The sequence below is a fragment of the Seriola dumerili genome, unplaced genomic scaffold, assembly GCF_002260705.1.
Source record: "Seriola dumerili isolate Sdu_G_001 unplaced genomic scaffold, Sdu_1.0 BDQW01000814.1, whole genome shotgun sequence".
NCBI classification, from domain to species: Eukaryota; Metazoa; Chordata; class Actinopteri; order Carangiformes; family Carangidae; genus Seriola; species Seriola dumerili.
In genome coordinates, this window is record NW_019175069.1 from 313544 (window position 1) to 331793 (window position 18250).

The 18250-nt window shown below is 39.2% G+C and overlaps 2 protein-coding genes across 2 annotated transcripts in view; one reads left to right on the forward strand and one right to left on the reverse strand.

Moving 5' to 3' along the window:
- adam22 (ADAM metallopeptidase domain 22) overlaps positions 1-18250 on the forward strand; it is a 64192-nt gene that overhangs the window by 33810 nt on the left and 12132 nt on the right. Inside the window, exons 7-20 of the mRNA XM_022766159.1 lie at positions 7993-8059; positions 8245-8321; positions 8967-9041; positions 10009-10080; positions 11722-11888; positions 11978-12062; positions 12379-12469; positions 12579-12630; positions 16273-16372; positions 16456-16527; positions 17363-17455; positions 17781-17861; positions 17989-18039; positions 18140-18203. Coding sequence (XP_022621880.1) covers positions 7993-8059; positions 8245-8321; positions 8967-9041; positions 10009-10080; positions 11722-11888; positions 11978-12062; positions 12379-12469; positions 12579-12630; positions 16273-16372; positions 16456-16527; positions 17363-17455; positions 17781-17861; positions 17989-18039; positions 18140-18203 — 1147 coding nt within the window. The remainder of the gene's footprint in view (positions 1-7992; positions 8060-8244; positions 8322-8966; positions 9042-10008; positions 10081-11721; positions 11889-11977; positions 12063-12378; positions 12470-12578; positions 12631-16272; positions 16373-16455; positions 16528-17362; positions 17456-17780; positions 17862-17988; positions 18040-18139; positions 18204-18250) is intronic.
- cldn12 (claudin 12) lies at positions 3051-7109 on the reverse strand. The gene is made up of 3 exons (XM_022766158.1): positions 6990-7109; positions 5303-5563; positions 3051-5209 (listed from the first exon to the last, which is right to left on the reverse strand). Exons 2-3 carry the CDS (start codon positions 5519-5521, stop codon positions 4397-4399), a joined length of 1032 nt encoding a protein of 343 aa, XP_022621879.1. The 5' UTR covers positions 5522-5563; positions 6990-7109; the 3' UTR covers positions 3051-4396.

Consider the following 18250-nt stretch of genomic DNA (forward strand, 5'->3'; position numbering starts at 1 on the left):
CTCTCTCTCTCTCTCTCTCTCTCACTCTCTCACTCACTCACACACACACACACACACAAACACATTGACAACAGACCCGTCTGTCGATAGGCTAAAAACAACGCATACCTGTGTATTTGCATAGGAAGCACGGAAGTGAGATCCGATCACAAGTGGTCTTTCGAGACGCATGTGGAGATGCGTTTTAAAGCCAGTTGTGAACTGACGAATCTAGAGCTGACTACTTGTGATCGCATCGCCGGAGACGTGCGTCAATACCAGGTCTGAACAGGGTCAAAGAAATAGTGCTGCATACCACTTAACACACCACACAGCGTCCACGGTTCAGCTCCAGGTCTGGGGACCTTTTGTTGTCTCTCATACCCTTCTCTATCCCCATGTTTCCTGTCTTTCTAAACTGATGATTCTCTGCCTTTTTTTTTTTTTTTAATTATTTTTGTGCCTTTAATTGACAGTTATTACAATTCATACTGTTATGAATGTGTGCACCAAATGACATTGAATAGTTGCTTTCTGGTGGCTCAAGAGGAAGAGTCAGAGGATAACCAAAATCATTAGGAGTCATTCTCCAGGGACCATGAATGTCTGTACAAAATTTCATCTTAATCTGTGCAGTAGTTGTTGAGATATTTCAAGTCAGACCAAAGTGGTAGGCTGACCAAAATACAGCTCTTCAAATGTGAAGATTTGTGGTTTTTCACTGTTGTATATAATTTTAAGTTGAATATCTTATTTTTGGACTGTTGGCACTTCTGTAAAACATTCCCAAATGTCCCATCCTGTGATATCTGTAGCTGGTCTGCGTTTTCAATGCATCAGTCTTCAGCTCTTGTGTGACGACCTGACCTGCAGGGACAAGATGAGGAGAGTCTGCAGATAAGTGTCCTCAGTTATTAGGGGTGGGGAGTTGAAGGGTGAGGAGAATGGCGTGTTGATGCGGAGTAGTGGCAGGCTGTAGGGTGGGGGTTGTTTGCACTAGGTGCCAAGGGGGGATTTTTTTTTTTTTTTTTTTTTTAAAAAGGGGGGTCTCCCTGTGGCCTCAAGCCAGCTTCGTGTTGCTAAACCTGGACCAGTTCATTCACACATGCAGAAAGAGAGCGGGAATGAAAAGCGTGTTACCCCTCACTGCTTTATATTCATGAGCCAGCAGTCTGTGTCTGAGGTACCATCTCCCTTAGCAACCCAGGCTCCGCCCCTGTCTTTGTAGCTCGACATATGAAAGCCATCTGTGTTTAGACCCTTAATCTCCATCACTACACACACCCTGCAGAGTCTATATTGTGTGTGTATTTTCTTAACTGAGGTAGTTGGCTCGGAGCGATGATCTGGGGAACAAAGAAGAAAATGCTTTATTACAACAGTTAAGTCAGCAGTAACTGCTCTGATATTGATGGATGGTGCTGTGTGTCTGTGCTACAAATAATAAAAAAGCAGCCACACTTCTTTTAATTATGTTATTAATTATCAGCCACTAAAGTCTCAGCTAACATTAAAATGTCACAAAGTAGGAGTTGGTTCTAATTGAGTGCTGCAGTTTAGGCTGGTTGCTGTTAATCCAGACACTCCTTCCACTCGCAGCACATCAGAGATAAGACAAAACACTTGAGTGCTAAAAGCTGGGTTTTAATAGAGTGCTCCCTATTCTTAATTGGCTCCAGTTTCTCTCTAGAGCCTATGATGTGATAACTTAAATATTTACCCACAGACCAGATCACAATTCAAATGTCAATGAGTTTATATTCTCTCAGTTGCTTCATTGTGCTGTTTTGTTGGTGCGATGGTTATTTCAACCCTGAAGGCTAAATCCTCAGCCACGCAAAGGCAAAGCAGTATTGTTCTATTTTGCATTGCATCGTATATTAAATTTTTCCACAATTTTTGTAACCAATAAATTGTTGAAGTTGCAGTATTTGCCAATTCCACTTTCTAGTTTCAGCTTCTCAAATGTGAAGATTTATAGCTTTTCTGTTTTTTATATTATTGTAAATTGAATATATTTGGGTTTTTGAAAGTCACTGGGACAAAACAAGCCTTTTGAAGACTTGGGTTCATACATAAGTTATGTACCCAGGATTACTTAGAAAACAACATTTATAAAGAAAGTAATCATTCTGGTGAAATGAAAGTAAAATGAACTTCACTATTTTTTGATGTTTTAGACTAAATTATTTGATCAAGAAATTGATGATGAAAGTAACCATTAATTGCGTGCCTTCAGTTTTGCATTACTGTAGATTTTCGGTAGCTTAGCCTTCTTTAGTGTGAAAATGTGATTTGATTGTGTCAGTTTACTGTAGCTGCTGGAGATGGGGGTAGTAGTATGTATTCATTTACAAAAAAAAGTTTTGTGCATTAATTACGACCCGCTGTTAGAACATATGTCTTGAAATACTTTTTATATCAGTTTATCAAATACAGATTCTGAATAGGTCCACAGCTTGACTGCTTGGCTCACTAAGCTAGGCTAACAGCTGAACACTTATACTGTAGCTCCCATCATAAACTAGACAGACAGAATAACTGTTTTTACAATAATGTGATTTATTAAGTGACAATGAAGCTGCTGACATCTAGTTATGTGCCATTATGGGAGCATGCTGAATGCACAGGGAGCCAATCTAGAGCACCTGTACAACATAATACAACCTTTATGAATCTTGTATGGTGATGCAGCTACAACTTTAAATTCCCTCAGTGAGTCAAGTCATCATGAAGGAGCTATAACAGTTTATGGTGATACACTTCTGGGAAACCAGAATCTCACAGGCCATTGATTTCTCAAACAATTTATCAGTTAAACTGGAAATATGGAGACATAAGCTGAAACCATCAATGGGGAGGGTTCCCCTTAGTCTGACAGAAATGTTGCTCAAATTCACATCTTAGCTTTTTGCCAGATCAGAGAGGCTAGAAAAGTATTCATGTGAGTAATTTGTTCAAATGACAGTCTATTTTTGTTGCAATTACAAATACTGAGTATTTTATAGCAGTTTATAAATCGGTTTTGAATGTTACTCCAGCTCATAAACGGACATGCAGATACATTGTGATTTATGTTTTTAATAAAAATAAAAAGATGACAGTATAGAAAAATGCTCAGCAATATGAACCTAAACATTGCATTGCATAATAACACAATGGCCCCATTATACTTTGAAGAAATGTTGATCAGTGCTCAAGCAAAACACACAAAAGACAGCAATTTAACTAAGTTACATTTTGGCTTAGTCACAAACACTGCTAACACAAACATCACACTTCCAGCTGAGCTAGCAGATGTTTAATGGTAAAAACAGAAAAATGTAACATTGCCTACAAATTCATCTGATCCAACTACTTTTTACAGTTAATCAGTTAATCATCTGACATGTTGAGCAAGTGAACAACAGTCTCATTCCTGTCATTGACATTATAGGTCAGAATAAAAATTCATTTGTGTAAATCAGCATCTATACATTACATTTAACTCAGCTGACGGATACTTCCTGCAATAAATGATAAGTGTTATGTTAGAGGTCATACATTTAAACAAAATCGCTGAACAAAGGCAATGTAAACCGTCACAGTATTCACATAATTAGTGCATTGAAAATTGTAACAGCTGCTCTCCACAGGGCACTGTGACATTATTCATGTTAAAACAGACAAGACTCAAAATACACAAATGGATGAATCGGTTAGTGGTTATCTATTAGGAGACACAGAATTTAAAGTTAATGAGTCAGTGTTGGTTCAGTAGTGTTAACAGAAGGCCTCTATAAAGTGGACAACAATAACATCATCATATGAACATGATGTGTTACACGTCCCAACATAAAAAAAAAAATAAAAAAAATATAGAAAAATACAATTTTGCAGACAAGCTGTAATTTTGGCAGCAAACATGGGCTTTGTTGATTTTAAGTCAGGGTAGGAATTTACATAAAGCCACCTACCAAATGCTAGTAACTGTTTGCTTGTAGCTAATAGGTTGGTCCACTGGATACTTGAGCAGATTGTATAGTGTGTAGTGAACCTACTCTGGTAAAATAGTGAAAAAAGCTAGTTGAGGTGTCCTTCAGTACTTTTTGCTGCAAATGGAAATTTATTTTCTTCCCTTTCTACAATACTAAGCTGAATACAGTGTTGTTTGCCCCAGGGTGCTTTCGTATTCTTCATTTTTAAAGAAAATGTCATCCTTCATATAGTACCTCCAGAGGTCTTTTGACTGTCATCTTCTATAATCAGCAATTTACAGACCTGGACTGACTAACTGAATTCTTTAAACTATCACTCTAGAGGCTGTAAATAGCTCTCATATTATTAACTTCCATCTATCAACCTCTGTTGGTTAGAAATTCATGGAGGCTGGGGGACAGAAAGCTTCAATGTGCCGAGGTTTACAGCCTCTTTTCTCTTATTCTCCCTGTGTCAGCACGGGAATGTCGATCTCTATGGCAGACATCCGTGAGCGGGTGGAGTAGCGGTGGCCTGCGTAGCTGGATGGGTATCCCTGAGAAGGAGCGTAGCTTTGTGAGGGAGCGTAGCTTTGTGAAGGAGCGTAGCTGTAAGCCTGAGTCCCTCCCACCTCAGACCCATACCCATCTGGAGCAGAAATCTGAGACATGTACAACTGCGGTGGTGCGGGGGCAACAACGCTTTGTGCGTAGGCCTGAGATGGCACATAAGGCTGGGCGTCGATCACCGTGGGAGGATAGGTTTGTGGTGGGAAGGGCTGAGGGCCATACACTGGGGAAGGAGGATATCCGTTGGCAGTGAGAGGCTGGCTGGACAGAGATGTTGGCATGGAGGGCAGGGGCAACCAGAACGGTGAAGGCAACTTCTTACACATACAGTACCACATGAACATCAGCAGTGCAGCCAGCATCAATCCTCCAGAGCAGCCTATTGATACATATACGGCAAACCCATCAGAGAAAATATTGTCATATCTGATGTTCAGCTCCTTAGTGCGGAAGAGGAACCACACTGAAGGTGCAATGGCGATAGCACCACCCAGGAACAAGAACATCCCGGCCACCAGGTGACAGCCAGCACTGTTAACCAGGAATCTGATAGTCTTTATGTCCGGTTCAGGCTTGTCTGAGCAGCAGCAGGTCTTACACATCCCAGCCATACACAGTAGCAAAGCTAGTGAGCCGAACAGCAGGCCTGCAGGCAGACAGAACTGCAGGAGCCGCAGATCCAGCTGGTCGACTTTAGAGTACCACTGGAAATGTGAGAGCATGATTTCTGTTAGGACAATTTAGAGAATAAAAGCAAAAAGTAAAAACAAAGGGTAGCAAATTGCTCAAAGTAATACCTCTGAATCATAGTAGTAGCATCCTGAATAACCATCCTGTTTCACACATTTAGCCCACAGCCCATCATATACGCTGATATTCTTGGCGTTGCGATTGTAGGTGACGAGCCTTGTTACACGCCACTGTGGGATTATCGCTGACACAGCAAGCCCTCCTACAGACACGAAGGCAACGATGAAGGCAAAAGCATTGGTGGCGTGGATGTTCCGGCACGACATGGCTGCTGGTGCTGACAGGAACTGAGGCGACAAGGAGAGTTCCTGTTTGAACGGATGAAGTGAGGAAGTCAGACAAAAAAAAAATACTAGCTAGTCACTGCCCTGGGAATTAATGAGGCTTTCATACAATTTTTAACACATTTCTTCTGTGTACAAAACTCCTGATCATGGGGAAAAAGGCATAGTTATACAAGTTTATCTGAATGGCCCCATTACTACTGAAGCAATCTAACTGTGCCACAGACTGACCTAGCTATGGGCAAACCCCCCTGTATTTCTATTCACCACAGTGTAGTTGACCCAATATCTGCTGTCCCCGAGAAACAATGCTCTCATTTCATTAGCAAACAAAGTGGGAATGACTTGATGGCTGAGGTTGCAGAGCAAGAGTGTCTATTCTGCAGTACATTGCATAGTCTGTACAGCTACACAATAAACAATTGAATTACACACTTGAGCTTTTCTATAGGTGACAGCATTCAACATTGACTGACCATGGTAATGCATCTTGATTTTTAGAAACTCATATATGCTTTCACATCATTGTGTCTTGGTTATTGCAACCTGTTGAGTTCAGATTTAAGACAAAAAAGATCACTCCTTTGGCTGGTGCAAAACGCACCTGCTTTACTTTTAACAAATTAAGAGTAGGTAGGCTTTTTGTAGTGATGGCTCCTCAGCTCTGGAGCTCCTTGTGTGAGGATGTGAGGCTTGCAGAGTCTGCCACGTCCTTTAAATCTTTATGATCATTTTTTAAAAGCCTGTTATTTTCTTGCCCCAGGTTTTATTCGCCCAGTTGTAATATGGCTTATCTGTTACATCTATTTTTATTTCGCTCTTTGTCTTATTTTACTGTGTATTTTACTAATGTATGTTTTAATTTTTGTACTTTTAGTTTTCAGATTTTGTTTAATTATAGTTGTTAGTAATGATTTAATCTCGATTTACCCATGTAATATAGATGTAAATGACTAAAATCTATCAGAAGAGGTTAGTGATGACTGAGTCAATAAATCTGTCTGATACATCACCCAAAACTAAGTATTGAAGTCCAATTTTGTGATTAACGTTACACCATAACTGAGCGATAATGGGTATTTAGGAATCTATTATTACACTCAACAGCTTTCCAGACAGCCTAACCAACTAAGCTAACTATCTGAGTGGTTTTAGCAGCTACACAGGTTAACTCTGTTAGCCCGTGAGGTAGGTTATCATTTGTACCTCAATTAGAATTATTTATTAATAGCGGCATATATCAACAACTGTGTTCGCTAAAATGGATCACCTGAATACGAAAAAAAGAACGATGGCTCAATAACTTGCATTCAACGCTGTCTTTTTCGTTACATTAGCCAGCTAGCTGATAGCTAGCATAGAAAGCTAGCATTACAGCAACCTGTTGCGTCCTGAATACCTAGATATGAAGCTAAAGGACGGCAACTACATGGGATAAAGACTACAGTACCGTAAATTTCCAGCGGTTTAATCGTGTTCAGAGCAAAGGCGGTGGCATTTCAGCTTGGTCCTCTTTCACCGACTTCAACCCAAACCAGTGTCTTTTCACTAAAGTACAGTAGATACGAACGTAAACAGGATGTGGCCTCAGATGAGCAGGAGCGTTTCCGCCCTCAGTGCTGTCTTACAGGTGGTTAAACCTTGCTGTGCTGTTGTTCTTGAGCACCAATATCGAATAGTATGTTTCCTGAAATTATTCCCTATACACAGATATACATAGAGCATATAGGGTAGCCAATAAAATTAGAGTAAATAAAAATAAATTTGTGCATATGTGTGTGTGTGTGTGTATATATATATATATATATGCGTGTGTGTATGTATAAATTTACTCTGCCTAAAATAGCACAACACAATAAATAAAAAAATAAAGAATATCAAAACTGTCCAAATGTAGATTAAACAGATTAAAATACATTACCAATCAGACATAGAGGTCGCTCTGCTATTGATATTCAGGTACAGTTGCAGCGGTTTTCTGTACAAACTTATTCTAATGTGTTTCTGTCCAGTTATTTGTACAATTTTTTTCCCTTCTCATATACTTTGCTCTGAGTGTGACATAACAATACAGCTCTGAAGGGGATGTGTGTGTGTGTATATGTGCATGCGAGTGCAATAATAATAAAATTGACATTCTGCCCAATTAACATACAGGTCACCAATACAGATTAGTGGTTGCTGATCAAACAAGCAGCTTGAATGCACAGTAAATATGGTTGTTAATTGAATGTCTGAACTTGGACAAGAAAAAAAATTCAATTAAAATTTGGACTAATGTACAGTGTATGTTGTACTAATTTTGTGGTGGTGATGTTGACTTCTGTCAACCTTGATGCTGAGATCTTTCAAGTGAGCATAGTAATTTATTTGTGCACTATGTAGGAAAATGAATTAAAGTCTGCATATCCAACAACTGAATTTGGTTGAGTTCTTCTTTTTGTGTCTTCCAGGGAGATGTCAACATTCACATGATATATAAATCCGCAGGGCAAGAAGGATTTAACAATCTCCTCAATGGTAAGATGGTGACTGAATACTTGAGGAAGAATTTAATGTGTGGTTAATGTAGATAGAAGTGAAATAACTATTTGGTTTTGTGATGTGCATTTACTCATGCTAAACATAGAAAGTGCATCAACTGTTTTGGAAGCTCATCCTGAATGTTGATCATGATGATAATAATAAATATCTCTGTTCCCAAGGTGAACTGCCAGAGCCCCCTTTTCCCAGCCCCCCATTTCCTGGGGCAAAAGTTATTCACAGGAGAAAAAAAAGACAGGTATGACTCTGCTGCTGGCACATTAGTTGGAAAATCATCATCATTAGCAGGTGGATGCTGACGGACTCATACTGACTTCACTTTGTTTTATGTACATGAGTGTGTGTTTCTGTGAGTGTACGATGGAGAGATAATTATACTATAATTATGCTTTTTGTCCAGACCTGATTACGCTGTTTCCCACCTGGATGTTTTATGTTAATTCACAAAGCTACAGAGAGAAACTGTTTGCTCACTCTCTTCCCACTCCACAGCGCTCCACCCCCTCTCTCTACTTCTTCTTCTCGTCTTCTTTTTCATGAAATATTTATTACCTTATGAGTAGAGGCAGCTTCCAGCCTCGTCTTTTCTCAGACACAGTCAGATGTCTGCAGCTGTCTGTCTCTCAGGCATCAGAGCTGCACTCATCTTTATTTGGAATTAAGAGAACAAACGCACCTGGTTTAGCTTTACAAAGTTCATCCTTATTGATTTGTCGTCCCTTTTCTTTTCTTGGTGACGCAGGAGACATGAGGTGATCTTTGTGTTTACTGTGTGTGCTCTTCTGAAATTCTCTTTGATGTGCAAAGTCTTGGTTAAAGGAAGCTCAGAAAAGGGCGTCTGTGTCTGTTTATATGATAAAACTAAACTGTTGTTTCTTCTCAGGCCCCACGTGTGTCACGCAGTGTCGAGGATGAGACCAAATACATTGAGTTGATGGTGATCAATGACCATTTAATGGTAAGCTTTTGACTACATATGGTCTGAATGCACAGTTATGACACTCTAAAATGATAAAATAGTTATCTTCTACTATAGCTGTGAATTTACGCTGCAAAAATAATTCCCTGTATTCTGTCATGTTAAGATTCACTATATTTAATGGTTTTGTATTCCATTTTGTTTGATAACCCTATGAAAGGATTTTTGATCCTTTGAGAGATTTATGAAAAATTCATCACAGCTAAGACAGAAAACATTATCCATCATAAAATAACTTATGTTAACTGATTAACAGATATCTACATTTAAAGGATAAGGCTGGTAATATACAATATTTTTCAGCTCTCATAAAAAGACTGTTACTCCATCTCTCAGTACTTTCCAAATTTTCTTACTCTATGGCACTTGGCCATAAATTAATTTACTGACTGTAAATTTCTAAAAATGTGTCACAAATATATATTTTTTAAAAGAGGCCCAACAGTTTCCTTAAACAGCTGGGCACTAAACAGTCATGTTTAGTGGTCATTTTGAGGTTGATGACACCTACAAAAAAACCATATGAAGTGTTGGCTCCAAAGGCAATACTCATTTTTGTTTGTGGTCTTTTCATGGGATTTGTTCATAAGAAAAATATAGAATATCTCTTGGCTTGTGCTTTAAATTGCTGAGAGCTTAGTGCAGGATGCTGGGCGGGCTGAGAGTCAACAATATAAAAGTTCTTGCACTCTCGAGTCACTCCTAAAACTACCTATGTTGTGCATAAAAGAGAAAATGTTTTGATCCAAATGTGCCTGACTAAGATCCTCTGGGACCGATTTTGTTTTATACACAGTGACATTGATATTTGGAGCAAATCAAATGTGCAGACACTGCTTCTTTTATACATTTAAATGGCTTGAAATGAATTTGTTCCAGATTATGGATCCCACTTTTATTTGTTTCCCCTCCATCCCTCTGCGTCTCTCTCTATCTCTCTCTCCAGTATAAGAAGCATCGGCTTTCCATTGGGCAGACGAATAACTATGCTAAGTCAGTGGTCAATATGGCTGACATGGTAAGAATTGTATTGATCCTCTTCTTGGAAAGCTTGCCACAAGCACTCCCAGGTATTGGGACATTGTACTGATTTCTCATTTAACCAACCTCACCCGCTCCATTTAAAACCTCCTCTGGCTCATAATATGCTGCAAGCAGCCATTAACCAGCCTTCACAGTCACGAGTTTTCAGGTTTTAGAGGACCGAAGCAGCAGCGGCATTCCAGCAGTACCGAGGTGGATATTTCAATGTTTGATTATTTGTGGCCACATCTGTGTGCTGTGTTACTGAAATCTGACCTGCTCAGGGTCATGTCTGTAAGCTGATAGGCTGGTGAAGCTGGAGGAAGGTCGTGCTTTTTGTTGTGCCCTTGAAGATGATCATATGAAGCAGTTGCTATTTGGGAAGTACCATTGATTTCCAAGTACAAGCAGACTTCTCTATCCATCCAGTGTGTGCCATGCTCCAACGGCATGGAGGCACATTCCTGGGAAGATTTGGTATGCTAAGTGGTTTTAGCAATCACCTATAAATTCCAGTAAATATAAGTATACAGACAAAATGAATAAAGTTGTACCATCTGTATATACATATTGTAGTTTGGAAAACAAAATGTCACAATTATGGGCTCTTTCCCAAATGAATACCTACCCAATACAGAGTGGCAAAAGAAGCCCAAATTGAGCTTTTGATTCCTTTGTACTTGACAAAGACAGTTTGGGTGCGACATGTACTTTTCCTAATGTAATAATGATTTTTTTGACACTTTCACCATCATTTAGCAGCCAGTGTAGAGGCAGACAGGAAACAAAGGCAGAGAAGCGTGACATGCAACTAAAGCGTATCAAATCATGTAATCAAATCAGGGATGTTGTGGCTTTCAGGGATACCTCCATAATTTGTGTTTAACAGTGTTGCACAGTCACAGTTACAGTATTTGGGAAATGGCACCTGGACAAGAAACATGTGACTGACACTGGTGAGTTTAACCTCACCATAAAAAGTGTTAGAAAAATGTAGTCATAGATTTATGTGCATGACCAACATAATGTTTAGAGAAACACAATATGGAGCCAGCACCGCTGCACTGTCTGAAGGTTTTATTGTTTGCTCCACACTAACTGTTTTGGGACGGCTCTTAATATGGTCAACCCACCATGCAAATGCACAAATGGATCCAGAGTGGACAGTGTCACATATCGCTGACTGCTCCCTCTCTGCTCTGCCAGGTTTGTCCTGAAATTCGTGGCATTCAGCTTAAATGAAAAAGCTTTGCTCTTGTCCTCTCCTCCGGTGTTTGTCTGGCCAGGAACCCCAATAGATTTCCATCTTATTAAAGCAAACATTATTATTTACCATCCAATCTTCTCCTGCTTTGTCCTTCAGACTGTTGCACTTGTTGACTGTGTCTAGCCACCTGTAATTTGCTGCTGTCTGGTGGCAGGATCATACTGACTGTTGACTGACTGACTGACTGGTGCTGTCATAATGAACAGCTGGAGATGATGATGAATTTGAAACATGCCTGTCAGTGTTAATCGATCAGGGGGATGTCATTTTTTTCTTTGGTTCTTTCAGTTACAGGAGAACTTTGAACTTATATCTTTACGACTTTTAAAAGATAACGCACTCATATTCATTTTTCCTTTAATTCCACAGATCTTCAAGGAGCAGCTTAATACCCGGATTGTGCTGGTTGCCATGGAAACCTGGTCAGCTGACAACAAGTTCAACATTGACGACGACCCGATGGTGACCCTGAGGGAGTTCATGAAGTACAGAAAAGACTTCATCAAGGAGAAATGCGACTCTGTTCACCTCTTCTCGTAAGTCTGAATATCTAAAAAGGATTTTCTTGTGTTCTTGGTGCTCAGCATCTTTTTTTATTAAATGCACAACTTTCTCGTTTCATCAGAGGGACTCGCTTTCATAGCAGCTGGGGTGGAGCTTCCTACATGGGAGGAGTTTGCTCCCTCACTAAAGGAGGTGGGGTGAATGAGGTGAGTCCTTAACCACAAATTAATGATTTAAAATCCCCCAACATCCTGTCAGCAAGAACAATAATAGTTATTATCAGTTGTCCATTAGAGAAGAATACATTATACACTATAGTTTCATTTTTGTAGCCATTTAGTTTGTTATTCCACTTCATATATCAGTCCAATTATTTAAAATTTTTACTTTAAAGGGAGATGCCTCTGTAAGCTCTTTTGTAACACAAGCTCTTCTCACCAGACTGATCTAATATTCCTTTTATTCTCTGGCTCCTGCTGTTTCTCTCTTTGCTCTCTGTCTCTCTCTGTCTTGTTTCATCAGTACGGGAAAACAGATGAGATGGCAATAACCCTCGCTCAGTCTCTTGGACAGAACATTGGCATCTTCTCTGACAAGAAGAGGATCCTCAATGGTACGTAGTTAAACCTTAATGTGTCTTGTTTGTTACTTTTATAACACACAATTTTTTTTAGCCTCCTTTCTCTGCAATAAAAAGATATTTATGCGTTTGTTTTGTCCAGGTGAATGCAAGTGTGATGATCATTGGTCAGGCTGTATCATGGATGATGTTGGGTAAGTTACTTTTAAATTACAATTTCTTCATCAAGACAAACAGTTCTTAAAGACACAATGGTCGTCTTTTACAGATGCTGGTGACACAATACGTGTCATCAGAGTTTCTCGAACTAATTTAATGACGAAACTCCTACTGGGATCAAACTGTTGTCTGTTAAACTGGATTTGAATAGGATTTGTGGTTTGGAGTGGATGTGCAGGCATTACTTTTTCATCAGTGTCATCACGGTTTTTCCCAAGAGTTGGATACAATGCTGTAGTTTGGCTTTAGTGCTAATATCACACTTTGTCCAAATCCCTGAAAAAATGTTTGTACATTCATGTGCTGTATTTATCTGATTTTTATTTTAAATGGATATCTGTTGTCACCAAACATTTGCATAAAATCTGACCTAAAAGTAGTTGACATTAAACACTCATCATGCCCTCTCCAAACTTGAGACTGTGGACAGTTTGATTCAAAATCCGACCACAAATAAATGTGGCAACTAAAACTAATTTGCTGTGTATTTTGAGGTAATTAAAGGTTGACTTGATGTTAAAACCTTTATAAACTGAATAACCTAAATGTTGGTTAGCAATAGATTATGTGGATCCCTAAAATTACTTCTAAATATTCTTTTATTCATCAGTATAAATATGCTGATATAAACATTTCCGTGCCCCAGAGTGTTATTGTAGTGCTGTAATGAACCACTAGGTGTCAGTGTGTGTTTATTTTCTGTATGGTATCATCTTGTTTATATAACTTCATTGGGCTCGTCGCAGTAGAAATGTTATATAATTCGTTGCTTGCTAAGATTAGGAAATAAGTGTTAAACCAGTCTGTATGTTTCTCTGCTTGCTTGGCATTGTGCCACTGAGCATAAGGATGTGATTGGGGGTGTTGTGTGTGCAAGAGGCACTGTGATGTGTGTTCGTGTGTGTATACCCCTCTTCTTAAATACTTTTCACGTTCCCCCTCTATCCCGAATGGGACAGCAGGTGAGCAGAAGCTTGGCTAGAACGTTGCCTGTGCTGTTTTGAACCAACTGGCTGCCTCGGAGGGGTTGTCAGTCATCACAACCTTTCCCATTTCATCCAGCAGCACTAGCCACTGTGGCCCCAGCTTCTCTTTTGATTCAAATGATATGAACAAATACAGTTTGATGTCTCTTTATTGTACACTGGCTGTATTTTTCATTATCATTTTTTACAATTTCACTTTATGTGTATCCTTCAGTTTTTGGCCGATGTCACCGGCTGATCAACCTAGAAAATTTTATTAATTTGGTTATTCTGATTGTTAGACTCCTTCTCCTTCCTGCCCTTTGAAAGTTAGGACTTCTCATCAGTTCCTTTCGTCCATGTCTAACCGATTGAAACAGTCTGCAATGTCATTCTCATCTTAGACCAATATTTGTCTACCTCATTTCCCTGTAACAACAGTACACTCCCTTGACACTCCCTGTCCAGATCCTGCTCTATTGGGTTACCATAATTAACCTGCTATGAGATCATGGGGTCACATGACAGAGGACAGGTCACTCTGTGCTCTTTTGAGCCTGTCCTCTGTGAATGGATCTGGCCCAGATCTGTATTCTCTAAAGTAAAGTCAATGGTATTTCAGACACTTGTATTCAATGAGCAACCTCAGTCATGTCCATTGACGAAAGTTTCTTTTTTCCCTCAGCACCTGCATGTCTGATCTACCTAACCTGACTACTACTAACTATTTTCACTTTTTTTTTTCACAGGGTTTAGCTGTGTGTCTGTGTGAGAGTTGACTTGTTTGTTCATATAGAGTGTGTGTGTATTCATACGCAGTGTGTGTTTGTGGCAGCTTATTATGAGCATCTTAAATTCTAATTAAACTGAATATAAACTTGTCAGAGGGCGCAGTCCCTAGAGAAAAGAGATGCACAATTTGTTTGAATGGGCATAATGGTTGGGTTAGGATTCTGAATTGTTTTATATATTTTGTATTGTTTCCTTTGTTTTCTTGTGAAAGAATGGATGTTGCCATTATCAAACCAGGACAAAATATGTATTTAAAAGGCATAATTGGTGCAACATTACAAAACTAAATAGAACAGAGATGGTGAAGACATGAAGCACCCTGCACAGTTTGGCAGTAGCAGAGACAACTAAATGATAGTGGTTTGTGTGTGTAAACACTGCCATGTCTTCTGATCGCCACTAAGGGGTGATGGGCTGACTGAGTGAGTGAGTGAAGGGAGAAAGAAATGATTTAAGATGTTAGTGCTTCACACACTTTATGAAATTAATCTATGTTTGACAGGCAAATAATTACAGCAGTATCTGTGTTTTAATCTTTTGGAATACATATTTTGATCCCTCTGTGTACTGTGAAATGAAAAGTTTTTATTGTGGCTGAATATTAGTAGTCCACATGGTAACTTCTTTTGCTGACCAGTGAACCATTCAAGCACGTTTCATCTTTGTCACACCCCTTATTACTATTTAAAAAGAGATGAACACTACAAGATTTTGACAAGATTCAACCCTGGCGCAAATAAGAAATCAAAGACGCAAAGCCCACAGACAGCTGGGACAACTTTAAACCTGATTCATTTTGGAAATCTTTCTCAGATATTGTAGTGTACTTCATCCACCATCAAAGCATCATTACTGTGTCCTTATACAACCATCATCTCTGTAGGTGGCTTCATTTAGTCACCTGACATATGAAGTAGCAACAACCTCTCACAGCCCCTGACTCTCTGACTCTCACTGAGTCTCACTGTTATTGCATTGTCTCCTGTGTCAGTCCTGATGACTATCCCAGCCACTCGAGTTAAACATGTGCCGGCAGCATAATCAACATTAAGCCTGACAGGATAATAATATTTAAGTGCTGCTCAAGTTTGGGTCGATATCATTAAAAGCATCAGAGTGAACACAGTGCATTTGATTGTAATGGACTTGGACAAATACTTCACATGCTAATTGGGCTCCAGATGGATGTATAATCAAGCTGTGCTTTATATTTTTACTGTAAGCGAACCAAAGCAATCAGATTGTACATTTAAGAGTTATTGTCACCATCAGTAGAGTTTGATTTCTGTTCTGAGAATCTCTGAAAATGTGATTTTAAAAAAAAAAAAAAAAAATTGAGGTGATCCTTTTAGGGGCACATAATCAAATGATAAATGCAATAACAGTTCAAAAGTGAATCATTCACAATATTCAGGTTCACTTCCAGGACAAATTCACAAATGCATCTTAGAGCCATCTACACTTGACAGATATCTCCATACGTGTTTTCACAGTCTTAGCTATACTGTCTATCTGCCTCCATGTTGTAGTAAGGATCTCCTCTGAACTGTGAGTATGGTAAACCTGTCATAAAACATGAACTATTTTATGGTATGGTGTCTCCTGTAAGAAATACTAACTTTATTAAACCTGACAAATCTGCTTTGGTATTGCCTGTAGCCCTGAAATTAAATGTGAGGAATGAAAAGTCATTTTGTGTGGGTAAAAAGGTTTAAAACTACATTTTTCTTTCATGCCAGTTGCTAAGTGTTTTGTCCTGTAGTGTCTTTTTGGGAGCAAGCCCTTTCGCTCTCAGTATTATCTGAGGGTCCTGCCTGGGCTATATCCACAGTAACTGCATAATATGGTTGTTTTGAACAGTTTCTACCTGCCCAAGAGGTTCTCCGACTGCAACGTGGAGGAGTACCACAATTTCCTGAACAGCGGAGGAGGATCGTGTCTGTTCAACAAACCTCTGAAGGTAAGTCGCACACACGCACCTATTTAAAGGAGTTTTCTTTTTCTCAGTACTTTGAATGTTAATTCTGCCCTTTTCCGGCTCAGCTGTTAGACCCTCCAGTCTGTGGAAACAGCTTCGTGGAGCCAGGAGAGGAGTGTGACTGTGGCAGCCCAGCGGTGAGTTTCAGTCCTGGAGATGTTTTCTAAAGGGTTAACTTGATAAATTTCCAACAACAACAAAACCACCTTCTGTGTCATACATTGATGGGAGGTAATTTAAACTAATGAAGTGATTTCACTGGAGAAATCAAAGAGCTGTATACGTTAACAGCGACTGCCCCTGAACATCATCATTATGATGGGGAAAGCATACACATTTAGAGCTACACAAAAGCAGCAATTAAACATGGAATTTTTCAAAATGTCTTTGCAGCAACAGTGGGTTCTTGAAAAGGATGTTACTAGAAATAATAAACAGAATTTAATTTGTGAACAAGCGTGGGATATTTTGAGTCAGGGCGAACGCTGGATTTAAAAACTAACTCTTAAAGTCGATAAAAATCAATTAATGGTATGTAAACAGTATTTTGACTTCATTTTTATCTTTGTTTATTTCTGTCTGCATATCGAATAAACAAGTTTGGGAGTGTATAAGTATATGGATTTATTATATGGATAAATATCTGTTTACATATGTGTATGTTTGGTTTTCCGGAAATGTACTCTTTGATGCAATAACACACTTAAGATACAATGGGAAGCTTTTTCTTTTTTCCTTTATTTTTTTTTTAATTCATGTCTTATGTTTTTTCTCTTTCTTATCTTATTTGCAGTGTTGTTCTAATTTTGTATGTACCCCTTTGACCTGTGTATAATAAAATAAAGTGATTGCATGATAGTTTGTCCAAAGAGACCTCTGTTTGAATTGATTATATGAGATGAGATGTGTTACGTGAAAGACAACTGGCATCAAAACAAGACCACTGAGAACAGTTTCTGTTTCGTCTTTTAGGAGTGTGCCAAAGAGGGGGATAACTGCTGCAAGAAGTGCACCCTGACTCAAGGCTCGAAGTGTAGCAATGGACTCTGCTGCAACAACTGTCAGGTACAAGACGGTTCACAACTCTCTCTCTCTCTCTCTCTCTCTCTCTCTCTCTCTCTCTCTCTCTCTCTCTCTCTCTCTCTCTCTCTCTCTCTCTCTCTCTCTCTCTCTCTCTCTCTCTCTCTCTCTCTCTCTCTCTCTCTCTCTCTCTATCTATCTATCTATCTATCTATCTATCAAAAAAAAAAAACCAAATGCGGGCATATCCGATAAATATTGGGTAAACATGTTTATCACAGATGGTTTGGTGAAAGTGAACTGTTACAGAGTGTTAACACATTACAATCACTCTCAGAGCCTGTGTAATCTTTATTGTTTGCTGCCGCAGATGGAGTTCATGGGAGTTGTGTGTCGAGATGCGGTGAACGACTGTGACATCCCAGAAAACTGCACAGGCAACTCCAGCCAGGTGAGCATGAGCTTCCCTCACACAGTTTTCTGAAGCCGGAGCTCTGAATTTAATGATCAAAGTGTCACAGAATATGCATGGCTCGTACAGAACATCAGAGCATCTCTGAGGTTTTGTTTGTTTGCAGTGTCCACCAAATGTGCACAAGATGGATGGCTACACATGTGAAAAGGATCAGGTGAGATGTTTGACAGAGGTTATTGGGTTTTACTGTATTTTACATTAAAAAAAAAAAAAAAAAAGGCTGTACTTCTGACAGGTGGCTTTTCTCTCTACAGGGTCGCTGCTTCAATGGAAGGTGTAAAACCAAAGACAGACAGTGCAAGTACATTTGGGGAGAGAGTAAGTCTAATATTCCTATGTAATAAACTTTTCAGAGATAATCTTCT